This window comes from Vombatus ursinus, unplaced genomic scaffold, assembly GCF_900497805.2.
Source record: "Vombatus ursinus unplaced genomic scaffold, bare-nosed wombat genome assembly UNPS02015175.1, whole genome shotgun sequence".
In the NCBI taxonomy this organism is placed as follows: domain Eukaryota; kingdom Metazoa; phylum Chordata; class Mammalia; order Diprotodontia; family Vombatidae; genus Vombatus; species Vombatus ursinus.
In genome coordinates, this window is record NW_020954953.1 from 23,534,268 (window position 1) to 23,549,740 (window position 15,473).

The 15,473-nt window shown below is 35.3% G+C and overlaps 1 protein-coding gene across 6 annotated transcripts in view; it reads left to right on the forward strand.

Annotated features, from left to right (window-relative positions):
* Positions 1–15,473, forward strand: part of LOC114031465 (mitogen-activated protein kinase kinase kinase 4) — a 135,306-nt gene that overhangs the window by 97,906 nt on the left and 21,927 nt on the right. For 2 of the 6 annotated variants that reach the window (XM_027846537.1, XM_027846539.1), the window contains 8 exons: positions 1,651–1,812; positions 3,658–3,791; positions 4,162–4,240; positions 5,120–5,198; positions 9,274–9,373; positions 10,420–10,536; positions 13,877–13,977; positions 14,707–14,787. In XM_027846537.1, the coding sequence (XP_027702338.1) occupies positions 1,651–1,812; positions 3,658–3,791; positions 4,162–4,240; positions 5,120–5,198; positions 9,274–9,373; positions 10,420–10,536; positions 13,877–13,977; positions 14,707–14,787 (853 nt within the window). The remainder of the gene's footprint in view (positions 1–1,650; positions 1,813–3,657; positions 3,792–4,161; positions 4,241–5,119; positions 5,199–9,273; positions 9,374–10,419; positions 10,537–13,876; positions 13,978–14,706; positions 14,788–15,473) is intronic. The other 4 variants (XM_027846541.1, XM_027846538.1, XM_027846542.1 and 1 more) reach the window with 4 other exon arrangements.

Below are 15,473 nucleotides of genomic sequence, written 5' to 3' on the forward strand. Positions count from 1 at the left end.
GAGATATTCGTAAAGTGCCTTAGCACAGTGGCACCTAGTAGGTGCGTATTCCCTCCCTCCCACCTTGCTAATTAAGGAACCCAAACGAGGGCCTGGGAACCCCAGATAGTGGTCACTATTAAAAAACTAATCTCTTCTTATTTAAACTCATTAACTAAAGGTTTCTGTACCTTAACATTAGGTGCTGTGGGTTAAGTTTAAAATTCTTCTATATATTTATCTATTACAAGGAATTTTTTCAGTGGGATAAGCTCATACGAAAGGATAAACACAGCATTTTGGATTCTAAAACATTCATTTTTCCATTCTAAAAGTTTAATAGTAAAGCAGAGGAACTATACTTGCCACTGTTAAAACTGTTCACATACTCATCACAGCATTTTAAGATATGATAGTTGGAAGGTATGGGGAAGAAGTCCATCTATCTTTTGTTTCTTCCATTCCACCTGTCGTTTGCTCCAGTTACAGATAATAGAGGAAAGATCTACCACAGGATGTTGGTATGTTGGATGTTTATGGTAAATAGAAAGATTAAATGAATATCATTTGTAAACAAGTGTGTCCTTTCTTGAGAAGGGTATTAAATGTGAGACATTGCTATGATTATTCCAGATTTATTTTAGAATATACCTTCAGTGTCTTAACTAAGTGCCTCTGCCAGGCCATGTATCCCCTCCTCCTCCATCCACCAACTATATTTATCTTCCATTAACATCACCTTTCCATTCTATATCCATGTTACTTGGCATAGCACCTCCTACTTTAAAGACTTTTCCAGTGTAGAACAGCACATATTTCTTTCTTCCAGTCATATCAAGGGCTTCTTTTCCAGAAGCCTTTCTATGTGAACTATTCCATTTTTAATCCCTTTTTCAGCACACTAAACATAAAAGTATAGCTCAATTTTTTAAAAAAGACTTTTCATTGAATCTTTTTTTTTTTTGTCTAGGCAATGGGGTTAAGTGACTTATCCAGGGTCACACAGCTAGTAAGTGTCAAGTGTCTGAGTTCAGATTTGAACTCAGGTCCTCCTGACTCCAGGGCCGGTGCTCTATCCACTGCGTCTCCTAGCTGCCCCATTGTCTCTCTTCTTGCCTAAGGAATAAAATCTAGGTTCCTATAAATCACCGTGGTCCTCTATAGGGTGATTCATTTTTTTAAAAACAGACTGGAAGGGGCAGTTAAGTGGTGCGGTGGATAGAGCTCTGACCCTGGAGTCAGGAGGACCTGAGTTCAAATCTGACCTCAGATACTTGACACTTAACCTAGCTGTGTGACCTTGGGCAAGTCATTTAACCTCATTGCCTAGCCCCTCCAAAAAAAATTTAAAAAGGACTGGGAAAACCTAAAGTTTTAACTAAGTTAATGAAAATGAGCTGATTCTGGCAAGTTTTATTAAACATTATTATCTAGAGTAGATTTTATTGATCTAATTGAATACAGATTTTCTGGAGTTAAGATACATCCTGTTACTCTACTTGTATTTTTAATAAGAGAATAATCAAATTTTCTAACATAATTTTCCCCAGTTGCCATCTTGTTTTGAATGATAACATATGAATGAGCATCTCCATGAAAATGAAGGAAATTATATGTTAAGGTTAAATTAGTATTGTGTGGGTCACCTCGTTCTCCATTTGGGTTTTTTAGGATGATGCATTGCAGCTCTGCAACAAAATAAGTGATGCCATTGACCAAGTGGACCACATCTTCGCATCAGAATTTGATCCTGAAGTTGATGAGTCAGAGTCGGCCACTTTGCAGCAGTACTATCGTGAAGCCATGATTCAGGGCTACAATTTTGGTTTTGAGGTAAATGCAGGAAAATAAGACTGGCACCTGGGGGGAAAGCTCAAAACTTATTGTAGCTGAAATATTCTAAAATTTAATGTATAGTCAACCTGAAACTTGGTTTTAAATTCTTACTTGCTTTGAGTAAATAGCTGAAACCTTTGTGTCCTTGACTTTTTTTTCTTCTTCTTCTTTTCATAAACGGGCAGGAGTTGGGAAAGAAGAGGGGAATAAGATTTCTTTGCCAAAAATATTTTATGTCTTGAGGAGATAATCTGAATTTTCTTTGGAAGTGGTCCACTTTCCTAGACGTACAGAATATTCTTTTAATTTTATTGGATTAGTTTGAACATTTTATATAACTTATTCATAATTCATATAACTAAAATTCATACCATTTACATTTTTAGGTTATCGAATACTCTGGCGGGTGTTTACATTATGTAGTAAAAATACTACCTTAGTTGAATAATTTTTACTTCTAAGTGATACAGATAATCCGTCAATGCAACTTTTGATATCATTGTTCATCACAGAACAGATTCATGGTATAATGGATAAGAAAGCTGGTTTTGGAGCCAAGAAAACCGGAGTTTAAGCCCTACCTCAGACATAAACTGTCTCTGGGATCTTGGGCAAGTTCCATGACCACTTAGTGCTGTAAACACTTTCATGTTTCTAAGACTACAGTTTGCAGATAAGATGCCATAGGTAGAGGGGACTTTCCTAAATCAGTGAAATAAGAGGTGTCTAGTAGCTGTCCCTGGTCATCATAATTCTCCCTAACCCCATTATGGATACCCTTTCCTAGAAATTCTCTATTTTTTTTTTTTAAATGTGACACACACACACACACACACACATATTTTATGAGAAAATAATTTGTAATTTGTTAGTCTCCATAATACTCTTAAGACTGTCTTATGTTTTAAAATATATAAATTATTGAAGAATATAGATTTATAGACTTAGAAGCTGCCTTAGTAATGATATAGTCAAATGAGATAACATGCAAAAGTGCCTTGTAAACTTCAAAGCACTAAACAAATTCTATCATCATTCCATTATTTTTTAGAGGAGGAAACTGATACCCAGGGAGGTTAGTTGATGTCCCCAGTTTACATACCGATAAATAGCACACATGGCCATTGAGCCCACAATCTCTGAATCTGAATCTGAAATAATGTGAAATTGATGAAACATGCTGGACTTGGAGTCAGGAAAGAATTGGTTTCAAATTCTGCATGTGACAATTAATAGCTGTGTAGCGATGGACAAATCACTTAACTTCTCTGCACTCAATTATGGAGTTATCTTATGTCATTCATTTTCATATACAAAGTATTAAAATGGATTTCATAGATTAGGGAAATAGGATTACTCTTTTCATTTTAAATAAAATTAGTGTTTAAACCAGTGTTGTATGAAGAAAGAGAGGTGGATTTGAAGTCAGACATTCTGACAAATAAGTCTTGGCTCTGCTACTTATTATCTGGATGGCCTTTCACAAATAACCTAATCTCTCTGAACCTCAGTTTCCATATCTGTAAAAGAAAGATATTTATTTTGTACTATGGACTTCACATAGTTTTTGTGAGGAATGTTTTTTGTAAACCCAAAAGCAATATAATGTGTGTATCAAGTGTGTGTATACACATATATGATTTCATGTATATGCATGTAACTACTACTGTTTTTTCTAACATTTCAGATACTATATAGTGACTATTATTACCAGTCTTGCATTGAAAAAATTATTTATTGTCAAGGTGATTGAGAATAGTCTAGAAGAATCAGGTTACAAGTAGTGTTATAATTTTATACTTGTTGAAATCCTATTGATTTGTAGTATAATTTAACTTTCAGTATCATAAAGAAGTTGTTCGTCTGATGTCTGGAACATTTAGACAGAAGATTGGAGATAAATATATTAGCTTTGCCAGAAAGTGGATGAATTATGTGCTAACTAAATGTGAAAGTGGTCGAGGCACCAGGCCCAGGTAAAGCCCATAGTGGATTTCTTTTGTTTGTGGATCAAATAAGCATATTGTCCAATTCTTAACTATTAAATGAAAATTGTCTACACATGCTGTAGGCATAAAGGAGTCTCTTGTCATGCTGGTATCCTGGCTGTTATAGAGAATGAAGATAGTTTTTGTTTACTTAAAGATTTCATGTTGAAATTATTTTAAAATGTAACTTTTTTGTTCTTTCAAACTTGATTATGAATAAGGATTTTCATATCTTCCCTTGGAAATATTTTCAGAATCTGATAAGATTATTTTTGTGGAGTTCATATTTCCATAAATAAGTTAGAATACCTTTGTATTTCTTAGCTGTTTATTTGTAGTTATTGAATTCTTTTAACAGGTGGGCAACTCAAGGTTTTGATTTTCTGCAAGCCATTGAACCAGGCTTTATTTCAGCGCTTCCTGAAGATGACTTCTTGGTATGAAATTACTGTTTATATAATTTTTAAATTGGTATGGAAGTTAGGTGTTCTTTGAATATACTTCATTTTGGGGGGGGGCTTTGTAACTGGTAATGTCTTACTGTTTTTCTGCGTAATTAAATATAATTGCTCAGTGTTTTATAACAGTGAACTTCATACATATTCAGTATTTGTCTTTTCTCATTTTATGCCAGTTTTGTACCACTGATTAGATTAGGGTTATGGCATATGTATATCCCTTCTAAAACACCAAGTTGCCAATTTCCCTTATAATACTCCAACTGTAGAGATACTTGGTATTTATTGACTACTTTAATGAAGACAAAATTTAGTTGGCTAAGTTTGATATCAATGTTTAATTTCTCGCTGGATATTACATGTTATTGTATTGTTCCTTGAAAATCAAAACAAAGCAAAAACATTAAAAATAAAAATATAGAGAATACTTTGTTCAGAATTAGAATTACGCTATATGAAGAGTCATTTGTGTGTGTATAACAGTGAAATGTATATAAGTATGCAGGCATATAATTACTGAGGTTAATAAAAAAGACTTTCTATAAATATGGAGAACTATATAGTTCCTCTCTTTTGTAATACACATCACAATAGTTAAATTATAATATTTAAAGTGTAATACATTTATCTATAAAAACAATACTTTTATAGGTCTTGATATGCATTGAATTGAAAGAATATTTATTAGGTAGCAAAAATATATTGGTACCTAAAACATGGAGAAATAGGAGACAGAGATTGCATTGCTGAGCTCGATGAGGTTATTTTTTTGAACACCACTAGCACAGACAGTTTATTTTATGGCACTTAAGTTGAAAATAACACATTTTCTCTCTTTTCCTTTGCTTTGGTTTCTAGAGTTTACAAGCTTTGATGAATGAATGCATTGGTCATGTGATAGGAAAACCTCATAGTCCTGTTACAGGTTTGTACCTTGGTAAGATATAGCAGTTAGCGCAGTGGATAGAGTACCGGCCCCGAAGTCTGGAGTACCTGAGTTCAAATCCGGCCTCACATCAGACACTTGACACTTACTAGCTGTGTGACCCTGGGCAAGTCACTTAACCCCAATTGCCTAAAAAAAAAAAAAAGATATAGCAGCTAGCTATAGTTCTTTGGAGACAGTCTAACTTGAGTGAATCAGTCAGATAATTTATCTTCTCTATTCTGTCATTCACAGAGTATATTCAGTTTCATCTTTAACATATAAAAGTAAATGGGTCATAAAAATATGTAGGAAGAATTTCAGTAAACATGGACTTAACTGCAAAGATAGTTGTATCAGTGGTTAGTATGAACAAACTTAAAGGATTTTAGTACACTATAAGCTCAGCATTGAGTCCAAAGTATGATATGGTTGCCAAAAAAGCTAATTTTAAACTGCATCATGTGTTCATTTATTAATACCAGCATGGTGGTCAGAATAAGGGTATTAATAATTTTATTGTTCTTGGTTCTTAGGCCTGGTCTGGACTTTATCTGGGCTGTGGTTTTCAGTTTTGGATGCCCCATGTTCAGAGACATGGACAAACTAGAGACGAGCGATGGGACTGGAAACTGTTCTGTAGGAGGGTTGATGGAAGGAACTGGAGATATTTAGCATGATAAGGGCTTATGTGGAATTACATGATCCTGTCTTCAAGTATCTGAAGGGCTTTGCTGTGGGAGAAGGAAGATACATATTTTGTTTAAATCATGAAATTAGAACTAGAACTAGTGGGTGGAAGTTGAAAAGAAGTAGATGTTGGTTTGGTATAAGGAAACATTGTCTAGCAATTAGAGGTGAGAAGGTGTGAGAGTTAGTTCCCCTGTGGAAGAATACAAATTAAGACTAGAAGAATTCCTTGTGAACATGTTATAAAGGTACCTTAAATGTGATAAGACATTAGACTGATGGTCTCCAAGAGCCTTTCTAACTTTTGGATTATTTTATTAGAAATATTAACATAAAGAGAATTCAGGGATAAGCTCAATGTAATGTTCTCAGTTCAGTCATTTTTCAGTCATGTCTGACTCTTCGTGACCCTATTTGAGGTTTTCCTGGCAAAGATACTGAAGTGGTTCACCATTTCCTTCTCCAACTCATTTGACAGTTGCGTAAACTGAGGCAAACAGGGTTAAGTGACTTGTCTGGGGTCACACAGCTAGTATGTGAACTAGATTTGAGGCTAGATTTGAACTCATGAAGGTGAGTCTTCCTGACTCTAGAACTGGTGCTCTGTTCACTATGGTGCCACCTCGCTCCCCTATACTCAATGTAATATATATAATAGCAACAGCTGACATTGATAGAGTACTTTAATGACTGACTTTTTTTTTAATATTCAGTTTTAAAAAGCACTTTATATCCATCACCTTATTTGTTTCTAACAATAACCCTTTGATGTAAGTGATGTAATTATCACTTTAGGGAAGCAAAAGAGCCCTGGGCATAAAGTCAAGAAAAAGTGGGATTGGAATCTTCCCATATGCGTTATGTATTTGGGACAAATCAAGTAAGTTCTTGGATCCTTAGTTTCCTGACCTGTAAAATGGTGATAAAGGCACTTGTGGTACAGCATTGATGTGAAGAGCCCACTAGATAATGTGTGTAAATTGCTTTGTAAACCTTAAAGCAATATATAAATGTAACCCATCATTATCCTCATCTTTCAGGTGAAGAAACTGAAAATTACCTAAAATGAGACTGACCTAAAGTTCTAGTTAAATGGTAGAACCAGAACTTAAACCAAGGTCTCCATTATGCCACAACTCGGTCCACATGCAGTTACTCAGATCCTAAAGGGGGCCGGGTATGATTCAGGTACCAACATGAAACAGCCCCCCAGGAGCTTCAGTTCTGTCATAGCATCCACATGTGCACATACAAGTCTGTACAAAGTGACTAGGGGGTCGTTTCTGAGAAGAGACAGGAGCAACGGGGGATCAGGAGAGGCCGTAGATAGGAAGTAGTCATTGAAAGAAGGTAGGGGTTTTAGAGGCAGATGTGAGGAGAAGGTGCCTTTGTGGTACTTCCTCAAACATGCAAGCAAGAGATGGATTGTTGTCCTCAGGAAGCATTAAGCCTGCCAGTGAGGCAGGACTGTAAAGTTTGGAACTGTAAAGTTTGGAAAAGGGAATTGGAGCCAGGTTGGGAAAGGCTGTCAGTGCCAATCAGATGAGTTTGGGTTTGATCCCAGAAGCGATAGGTAGTCACTGGAGCTTACCACGCTGTGGACAGACCTGTGCTTCAGAAATATTCCTGTCACAGCTTCTTGCAGTCGATGCAGGTCTTTGAACCCCTTTGTTTTCATCTGTTTCTCAGCATACATCATGCCTGTGGAAGGGGAGATGCAGAATAAACCCTCTCCTTATCAAAGAGGGAACATCTCTTCTGTTATGGCTGTTGCCACCCAGGAGCCAACAAGACTATTTTCCTTTTCTGCCTTTTGTTTAAAAAGTGCTGTGCTTTTTTCTTTCAGACTTCTTTCCCTATACTTAGTCCCCTATCCTACCAGTACTCATTGGTAAGAACATTGTTATACAGAATTGGATGTGTTATGCCAGTATTGATTATTTGTTTGTAATTTTCATTTTGTAGCTTTACAAAGAAAACGTTGCAAAAAAAACCCCAAAACAAAACCAAAACAGCCAATTGTAAATATCCCATTGGCTGTCTCTATTCCTACACTCTAGCTCATTAGTCTCCAGATGTTCTCAGTAGTGGTCCTTCGTGCTCCACCCCCGCCATGGGTATACTGGGTGATGATATAAAGTGGAGTTTTCCTGGTGTTAGAAACCTAAACCAGAGGGGCCCAGATGGTTTTTGAAAGAGGATTTAAATAAACAAACAAACAAATAAAAGGGGTAGCTAGGTGGCACAGTGGATAGAGCACTGGCGCTGAAATCAGGAGGACCTGAGTTCAGATCCTGGCCTCAAACACTTGACCCTAGCTGTGTGACTCTGGGGAAATCAGTTAACTGGGATTGACTTGCAAATAAATAAACGAATGAATGAATGAATGAGAAGGATTAGGAACTGGTGCAGTGGGGCAATGTTGATGGGCTGTAATAGGTGATAGACAACTGTGGTTGTGTTGGAGAAAACCCCCATGCCTGGGATCCAGCCTCACCCCCCAGAAGCCCTACCCCTCACCTTGGAAATCAAAGAGATGGGTTACTGTGTTTTCTTATATAGTGAACATTGCACTGCGTTATAGTGGAGTGAGCATTAGGTTGGGAATTGAAGTTCTTGTGTTTGAATTTTGACTCTGCTACATACATATTTTTGTGACATGGAAAAAATGAAAATTTTACTCCACCTTTGTAGGCCTCAGCTTCCTCATTTAAAGACTAAGAGGCTGGGCTAGGTAACACTCTAAAGTTACCCTTCAGGTGCCCAAATCTGTGGTCTTATAAGCTGGGTAGGTACTACTACTAACTCACTGTCTGACCTAAGAGAAGCCTGAAAATCTCTAGGCTTCAGTTTTCTCATCTGTAAAATGGTATAAAATCTGTAAATGTTGAACTAAAAAACAAAGTTCATTCCAGATCAAAAATCTATGATACATCACAGAAATCTAGTGTTTGAATGTGTTGTAACTTTCCATTTATAAAATTGTTATGACACATTGCAAATTGAAATGGGGAAATATTTTAGTACCTGCTGCGTACTTAGGAAAGACAGTGTGACGTATGTAGAGTGACATACTTCAAGTCAGGAAGCCCTGATTTCAAAGCTTATTTCTGACCTGATCTCAGCTCTGGCTTCACATCTCATTATCCATGTGACTTTCGCAAGTCACAGCCTCCCCTGGGCCTGGTGTTTCCTCATCTTTAAAATAAAGGGATTGAACCAGATGGCTTCCCATGTCTCTTCTGGTTCTATAGCCATGTCCCAAGTCTAGATGCATATGTTTATATGTGTAGTTTAATTTTGTTCACTCTAATAACAATTATTTTTAACTTATTAGGCTGATCTTTTACTCTTGAATGCCTTTAGAGTTTCCATCTGTTGTCTTTTTTCACTCTAGCAGCTATACATCGGAACAGCCCCCGTCCTGTGAAGGTGCCCCGATGTCACAGTGACCCTCCTAACCCACATCTCATTATCCCAACGCCTGACGGATTCAGGTATTTGGTGCTTCACCAGTCATTCGCATTGCAAACTCTCCCTTAAATAACAGGCTAAAAACCATGAGGCTGTTGGCTGCTTGCCTCTGAAATCTTAAGTATTTTTTTCTGATGTTCTTTTTCATATATTTTAGAAAGCTGTTATTTCCATTTTCTTGATGGTATACTTGCCGTTGTGTAGCTATAACAAAAGGCATTGAAATTTGAGCATAGGCAAGAGTTTTTTCAAGATAATATAATATTAATCTGCCTGTATGCAAATACTCAAGGAATCTGTGGTTTTGTCAGTGTGGGCAACTCTAAGTAAAGATTGCGAACCTTCTTTGACTTTGTCCAGGAAAGCTGCCTGAGGTGCCCAGAGGTGAAATGATTAGCTCATAAGTATCAGAGGTGGGATTTGAATCCAGGTCTTACTGACTCCAGGCCCAACTCTTCATCCTTTATGCAGTGTTGCTCTATCACCTTGTATAGAAATGGCTACTCTGTGTGTGCTTTCTAGCCTTTCAGCAATCTTTCCTTTTTCTTTCTTTAAGAAAGCAAATTAGAGTTTGTCTGACACAGTGAACATTTGGAAGTAAACTTTGATTTAAAAATGGAAGATTTAACTGCATTTGTCTCTTTTCTGGTCCTGATTTCCACGTATGTTCTTTGGCACACCTCTAGATCAGTGTGAGGTTGGAAAATACAGCACATGAAAGATAGGATCCTTGAATGTGGTGGCATTTCTGCATCTTTTAAGTTGTGATCTTCAACTTTAAATAGGCTAGCTTTCATTTTGCCAATTTGGGACTGCTTTTAGAAGCACAGTGATTTTTTTTGTTTGTTTGTTTTAAACCCTTTTAGTGAATTAAAAAAAAATTAGGAAATTTTTTTTTAGACAGCCTCCACTTCTAGAGAAACTGAATCTCAAAGAGAGATCATATATATTTTTTAATTTTGAATTCACTTTTTCATTTGCTCACCTTATTTAATTTCAAATTAAAAAACAATTGACCACCCAGGCTTTTTTCCAACTGTATTTCCTGAAGTTTTCCTTCTTATCACAGCACTCGGAGTGTGCCTTCTGACGTGCGGAACCCCTGCAGTGCTGCTGCCAGTCGCCCCGCCCCAGCCGGCAGCGACTCCGCTCCACCCAAACCTGTCAGCAGTACAAATGATAACAGGTAGTTCCACCCCACCAGTGTCATCTCTGTTGCCATCCCAGATGCAGTCTGCTTCTAGTTGACATAAGGTGTTTAAAAGTAGGACTTGCCTCAAATGTGGGATCTAGACTTCTGGATGAGGGTCACTTCTACCCTCCCTGTTCCTGGGGGCTGCACCGTTCTTTTTTTTCTACCAGGATAGTTAGGTAATATGGCCACTTTTATTTCTGGCAGGGTTTGATGTGAACCAAAATACACTAAATTACCTGCTATTAGAAATAGCACCAAAGGGGAAAGAATATTTTTCACAGTGGAAAGTGCTTTGGAATATTCAGTTTCCTGCTGAGTAATATGGAGATTTCAGAGAAATTCTTTAGCTGATAACTTTAATGTTACATTAATGTCCATTTTAAGTTCTGAAGTCTCATTCTCTATATGTCTTTTGTAGACTCATTCTAAAGATTATTAATTAGTTTCCTTCAACCTTCTTATCTTAGAAAATAAAATATGTTTACCTTTGAATTAATTTTTGATAAAGAATAGAATCTACTAGCTAGTAAATCACAAAATAAATAAAATTAAAATGTAGGTTTATTTTTTTCTCTTGCTTATGTTGAGTTGGGATGCATTTCTTATTTAGTTATCAGAATCAGCAAGTTTCAGAAAAATATATAGGTCTTCTGAATAAACAAGTAAAAATAAAACACATCAAAATAAAAAATTTAAATGAAAAAATTTAAAAATAAAGCTTTAAGTATATCTAGGAGTTATTTTGTCACATTTTTTATCACAAATTTTTATTACAGATCTTATGTTCACATGCACATAGACTAAAAAGGATAATTGATCAGGCAGTTGATTTACTCACATCCTTAGGCCTGGATAGGGAATCTTAGCAAAGGAAAGGATCTGAAAGGACATTTTGAACAACCCTTTGTCACAACCTTTCCCTGCGTCGTCATCTAATTTTGGCTTAAAAATCTTCATTGTTGGGAAATGAACTCAGTGTCTCAGAAGCAAATCTTTCTTCTAACAAATACAATGATATATGTGTGCCGTAGCAAAATTATTTTGATTGGGAGAAAAAAGAAGAAAAGAACTTTTGTGTACTCCTCCACTTCTAGACTCAATATTTTTATATTTTTAAGGCATAGAGTGGATGACTTCAGAACTTAAAATGGACTAAAGAATTAGCATATGCTTTATGAAATTCACATCCAGTTTTGCCACACATATTTGTAGCTTTTGATTCAAGTTAAATATCACAAAAATTTCTGAAGGTAAAAAATAATAAAAATTTGGTACAGATTGTAAATTGTGTACTTAAAAAAAGGGTAACAGTTAACTTTGAAAAGCTCTGGGATTTTTTCCATTTATTTTGTTATTCAAGGCATCTCACAGAAATTATTTCCTTATTTGTTCTCATCTTTGTACAGTGTATAGAAGAAAATAAAATGTCTGTTTTATAAATGATGGAACAAATAAAGATATGGTAAAAATCATTTCCCCAAAATGCAATGCTAAAACTTGTGTATACTTTTTCCTAGTCTACTATTTCTCTCAAATTAGATGATAGCTCTTTTGAAGTAGAAAATCTGAGTTAACTCCTTATATGTTGAAAAAGCTCATGATTTTTGGTAAACATAAAAAAACCCCCCAAAAAAGATAGCCTGATAGTCGTGCATATAATTTTATATTTTGTATATCTATATCTATATCTATATAGATATAGATATAGATATATGTAGATATAGATATATAGATACATATTTTGTATGTGTATAATGTAGGTGACAGTGACTGAATCCCTTTTCTACTTTTGGACATAGTAGTTTTAAGATATAATCTCCATGCAGCAAAATTCTAAGTCATAAAGAGATTTATTTTATCTCTATGGATTTAGCACTTGAAAACATTAAGTCTATTCTTCTAACCATTATTTCAAACATATGTGATTCATGTGATATTAAACTTTTGCACTTTTAAATATATCACTGACCATAGAGACTTCCTATTATAATGAAGACATATGGCAAACTTACACAGAGTAGGTAGGCAGGCACTGAGTTAAAAAAAAAAAAACTTTTATGTGATAATATTTTTCTTTGACAATTTATATTTATATAACATCTTATATAGTATTTTTATATATTTTCCTTTATTTGACCCTGTGGCATCCCTGTATATGGGGATGGCATATAAGAAATCATATGAAACAGAGATGCTGAGGAATTTTCTTGTGGTCATTTAGTTGCATTGCTTAGGACTAGACCTCATGTTGGCCTATTTATGATAGCGTTTTTCCTTTATATTAGTGGTTTCAACCTGGCTTCATGGAGTAATGACAGTAGTATTACATGGCTTTTACAGTTTTGTAAAGTTCTTTCCAAAAGCCTATAAAGTAGGTTGCATAAGTAGAGTTATTCCCATTTTCTAAAAAAACTACTATAGCAATCCCTTGAAAAAAATCTAGGGAATTTGGAAATATTTGATTTATGTCTGCTCACAAGTGTACATCAGCCATTTGTACTGTATGTTGGGGATCTGAAAAATGAAAAATAATGAGAAGGATTTGAGGCATCAGAATTTTTGAAAATCACTGATAAGATTGACATTCCCTTAAACCTACCTGCTTATATGAACTAAGAGCACAAATGCTACCATACTTCATTAAATTCCTCTATCAGCATAACACAGCCACCACAATCTGATTCTGATGTAGTCTGTCTTGTTTTGTTCTTTTTTATTTAAATTCTTATATTAACATTTATCTTCATAAATATCGATTTAATTTCTCTTGAAGCAGTTGCTTTGTGCACTTGAAGAGTAGTTGATTTTGTTCTAAACAATAATAGATTAGATTGCCCTCTCGCACTTCTGCTTTGCTACGATTTTTAATATTTTTCATATGTATGCTTTCATTGTCCTGGGTTCAACTGACAAGGAAATCTATTAGATCTTCCTGTGACTGACAATCTAACTAAAATTAACAGAAATAATGTGGGTGGCATGGTAGCTTGTGGGATCAAGGCAATTGTATGTATTCTTTTCATGCCTGGAGTTTAGACTCTGAAGAGTTCCTAAAGTTAGTCAATGACAGTTTTGTGTGTGTGTGTGTGTGTGTACACATACATATGCATATACACATACATACACACATGCATATGTCCGCACACACATCATACAGAGGACTCCATCAAGAATTGTTAGGTGGCACAAAAGAAATGGACAGTTTCAGATAAGGTTATTTGGTTCTCTTCATTTCAGGTGGAATTAACATTTTCATAAAAGTTTCTCAGACTTTATTTAAGTGTAAGTACTCCTGAACTAATCTAGCTCAATGTTTAAAATGTTGAAACAGGGGGTCCAGTGTTCCAGAAAATGATCGTTTGGCCTCCATAGCTGCTGAATTGCAATTCAGATCCTTGAGTCGACATTCAAGCCCCACTGAGGAGCGAGAAGGTGAGTATTCAAGTATTTGTAACACTATTTTCAATTCCGGTAGTCCATTTCAATGTTCCATTTCTTGTTACCTCCTAATAAAAGGTGACTGGAGAGGGTAGTTATCAGTGCAGGGGAAATTGAGAAGATTAAGCAATAAGAAGTGCTATTTTTCTAAGAATAAAAGTGTATAAGATTGTTTTTACTGATTATATGCATATTTTATAAACACACTTTTTGTAGTCTGTTATTTCAATTACTGAGTTTTTGTTATAATTTTAAAAAGTTAAAGTGACATTATCTAGATCTTTGGTAATATATTAAAACTCTACTATAAAGTTATCCAAAGAAAGGCCAAAATTTAAAGCCAGGTTATATGTGAAATACTGGTCAACATTACTGGAGACTTAAGAAGTAACCAGTCTTGGTCAGAGTCCAAAGGTGGATTTGATTTTGAACTCTTGTGCTTTATGGTTTGTATGATAGTGCTAACTATAGTTTTGTGTTTGTGGTACTTCTAATTCTATAACCTACTGACAATTCATTAGTTTGATGACTTTTTCTAGTATTGATTTTAGAGAGGATTTTATCATTCTTAAGTCAAATTTACTCAAAGCTAAGAACCAATTTGGAGAAGTAATGTCCATTAACCATTGCCGTTCAAGGTTCCAAAATTACTGTTATGATAGTACTGCTATATTTTAATAATTAATCATACATTGGAATTCAAGTCAAAATTATTTCTTTCAGAACCTTCATATCCAAAAGGAGATTCAAGTGGGCCAACACGGAGAAGTTGGGAGCTTCGGACTCTGATAAGCCAAAATAAAGGTAAGAAGGAATATTGCATTTCAGATTCCCATATCATAATCTTTAAGTGTGAGAAAAAGTGATTGAACTAAAGTGTGCTTTGGCTTCTGAACTTTTTACACGTGTAATTCAGATCTTTTTTAGCCATAATAAAAAATTTTTTAAAAAGACCTTTTAAACAAGCACTAATTTTTAGGATACAGTCTGATGCTTTTGATTATTATATCATGTTAGACCTTCCCTCTAAGTAAAATGACTACAGAATTCAATACAAGGGATAGGATTTTTGCTCATTTCCTTCATTAACTGTAAAAAGTGATCAACAAATTTTTAGAATGTTCAGTAGACTCAGTATATTGTATCAGCTACTCTAAGGGACAAGAAGAAATATAAACTGTTTTTAATTCCTATTCTCATTTGTTTGTTTGTTCGTTTGTTTGTTGTTTGTTTTTGTTTTTGACTAGCCAACTGGGGTTAAATAACTTGCCCAGGGTCATACAGCTAGTAAGTGTCAAGTGTCTGAGGTCGGATTTGAACTCGGGTCCTCCTGAATCCAGGGCTGGTGCTTTGTTCACTGTGCTACCTAGCTGCCCCTCATTCCTACTCTCAAGCATCCAGTATAGATGATGACACAGGACACATATTGACTCTCTCATTATCTTTTTATATATCAGCCAGATGACATTTTAAAAGGCAGTAAGGAGTTC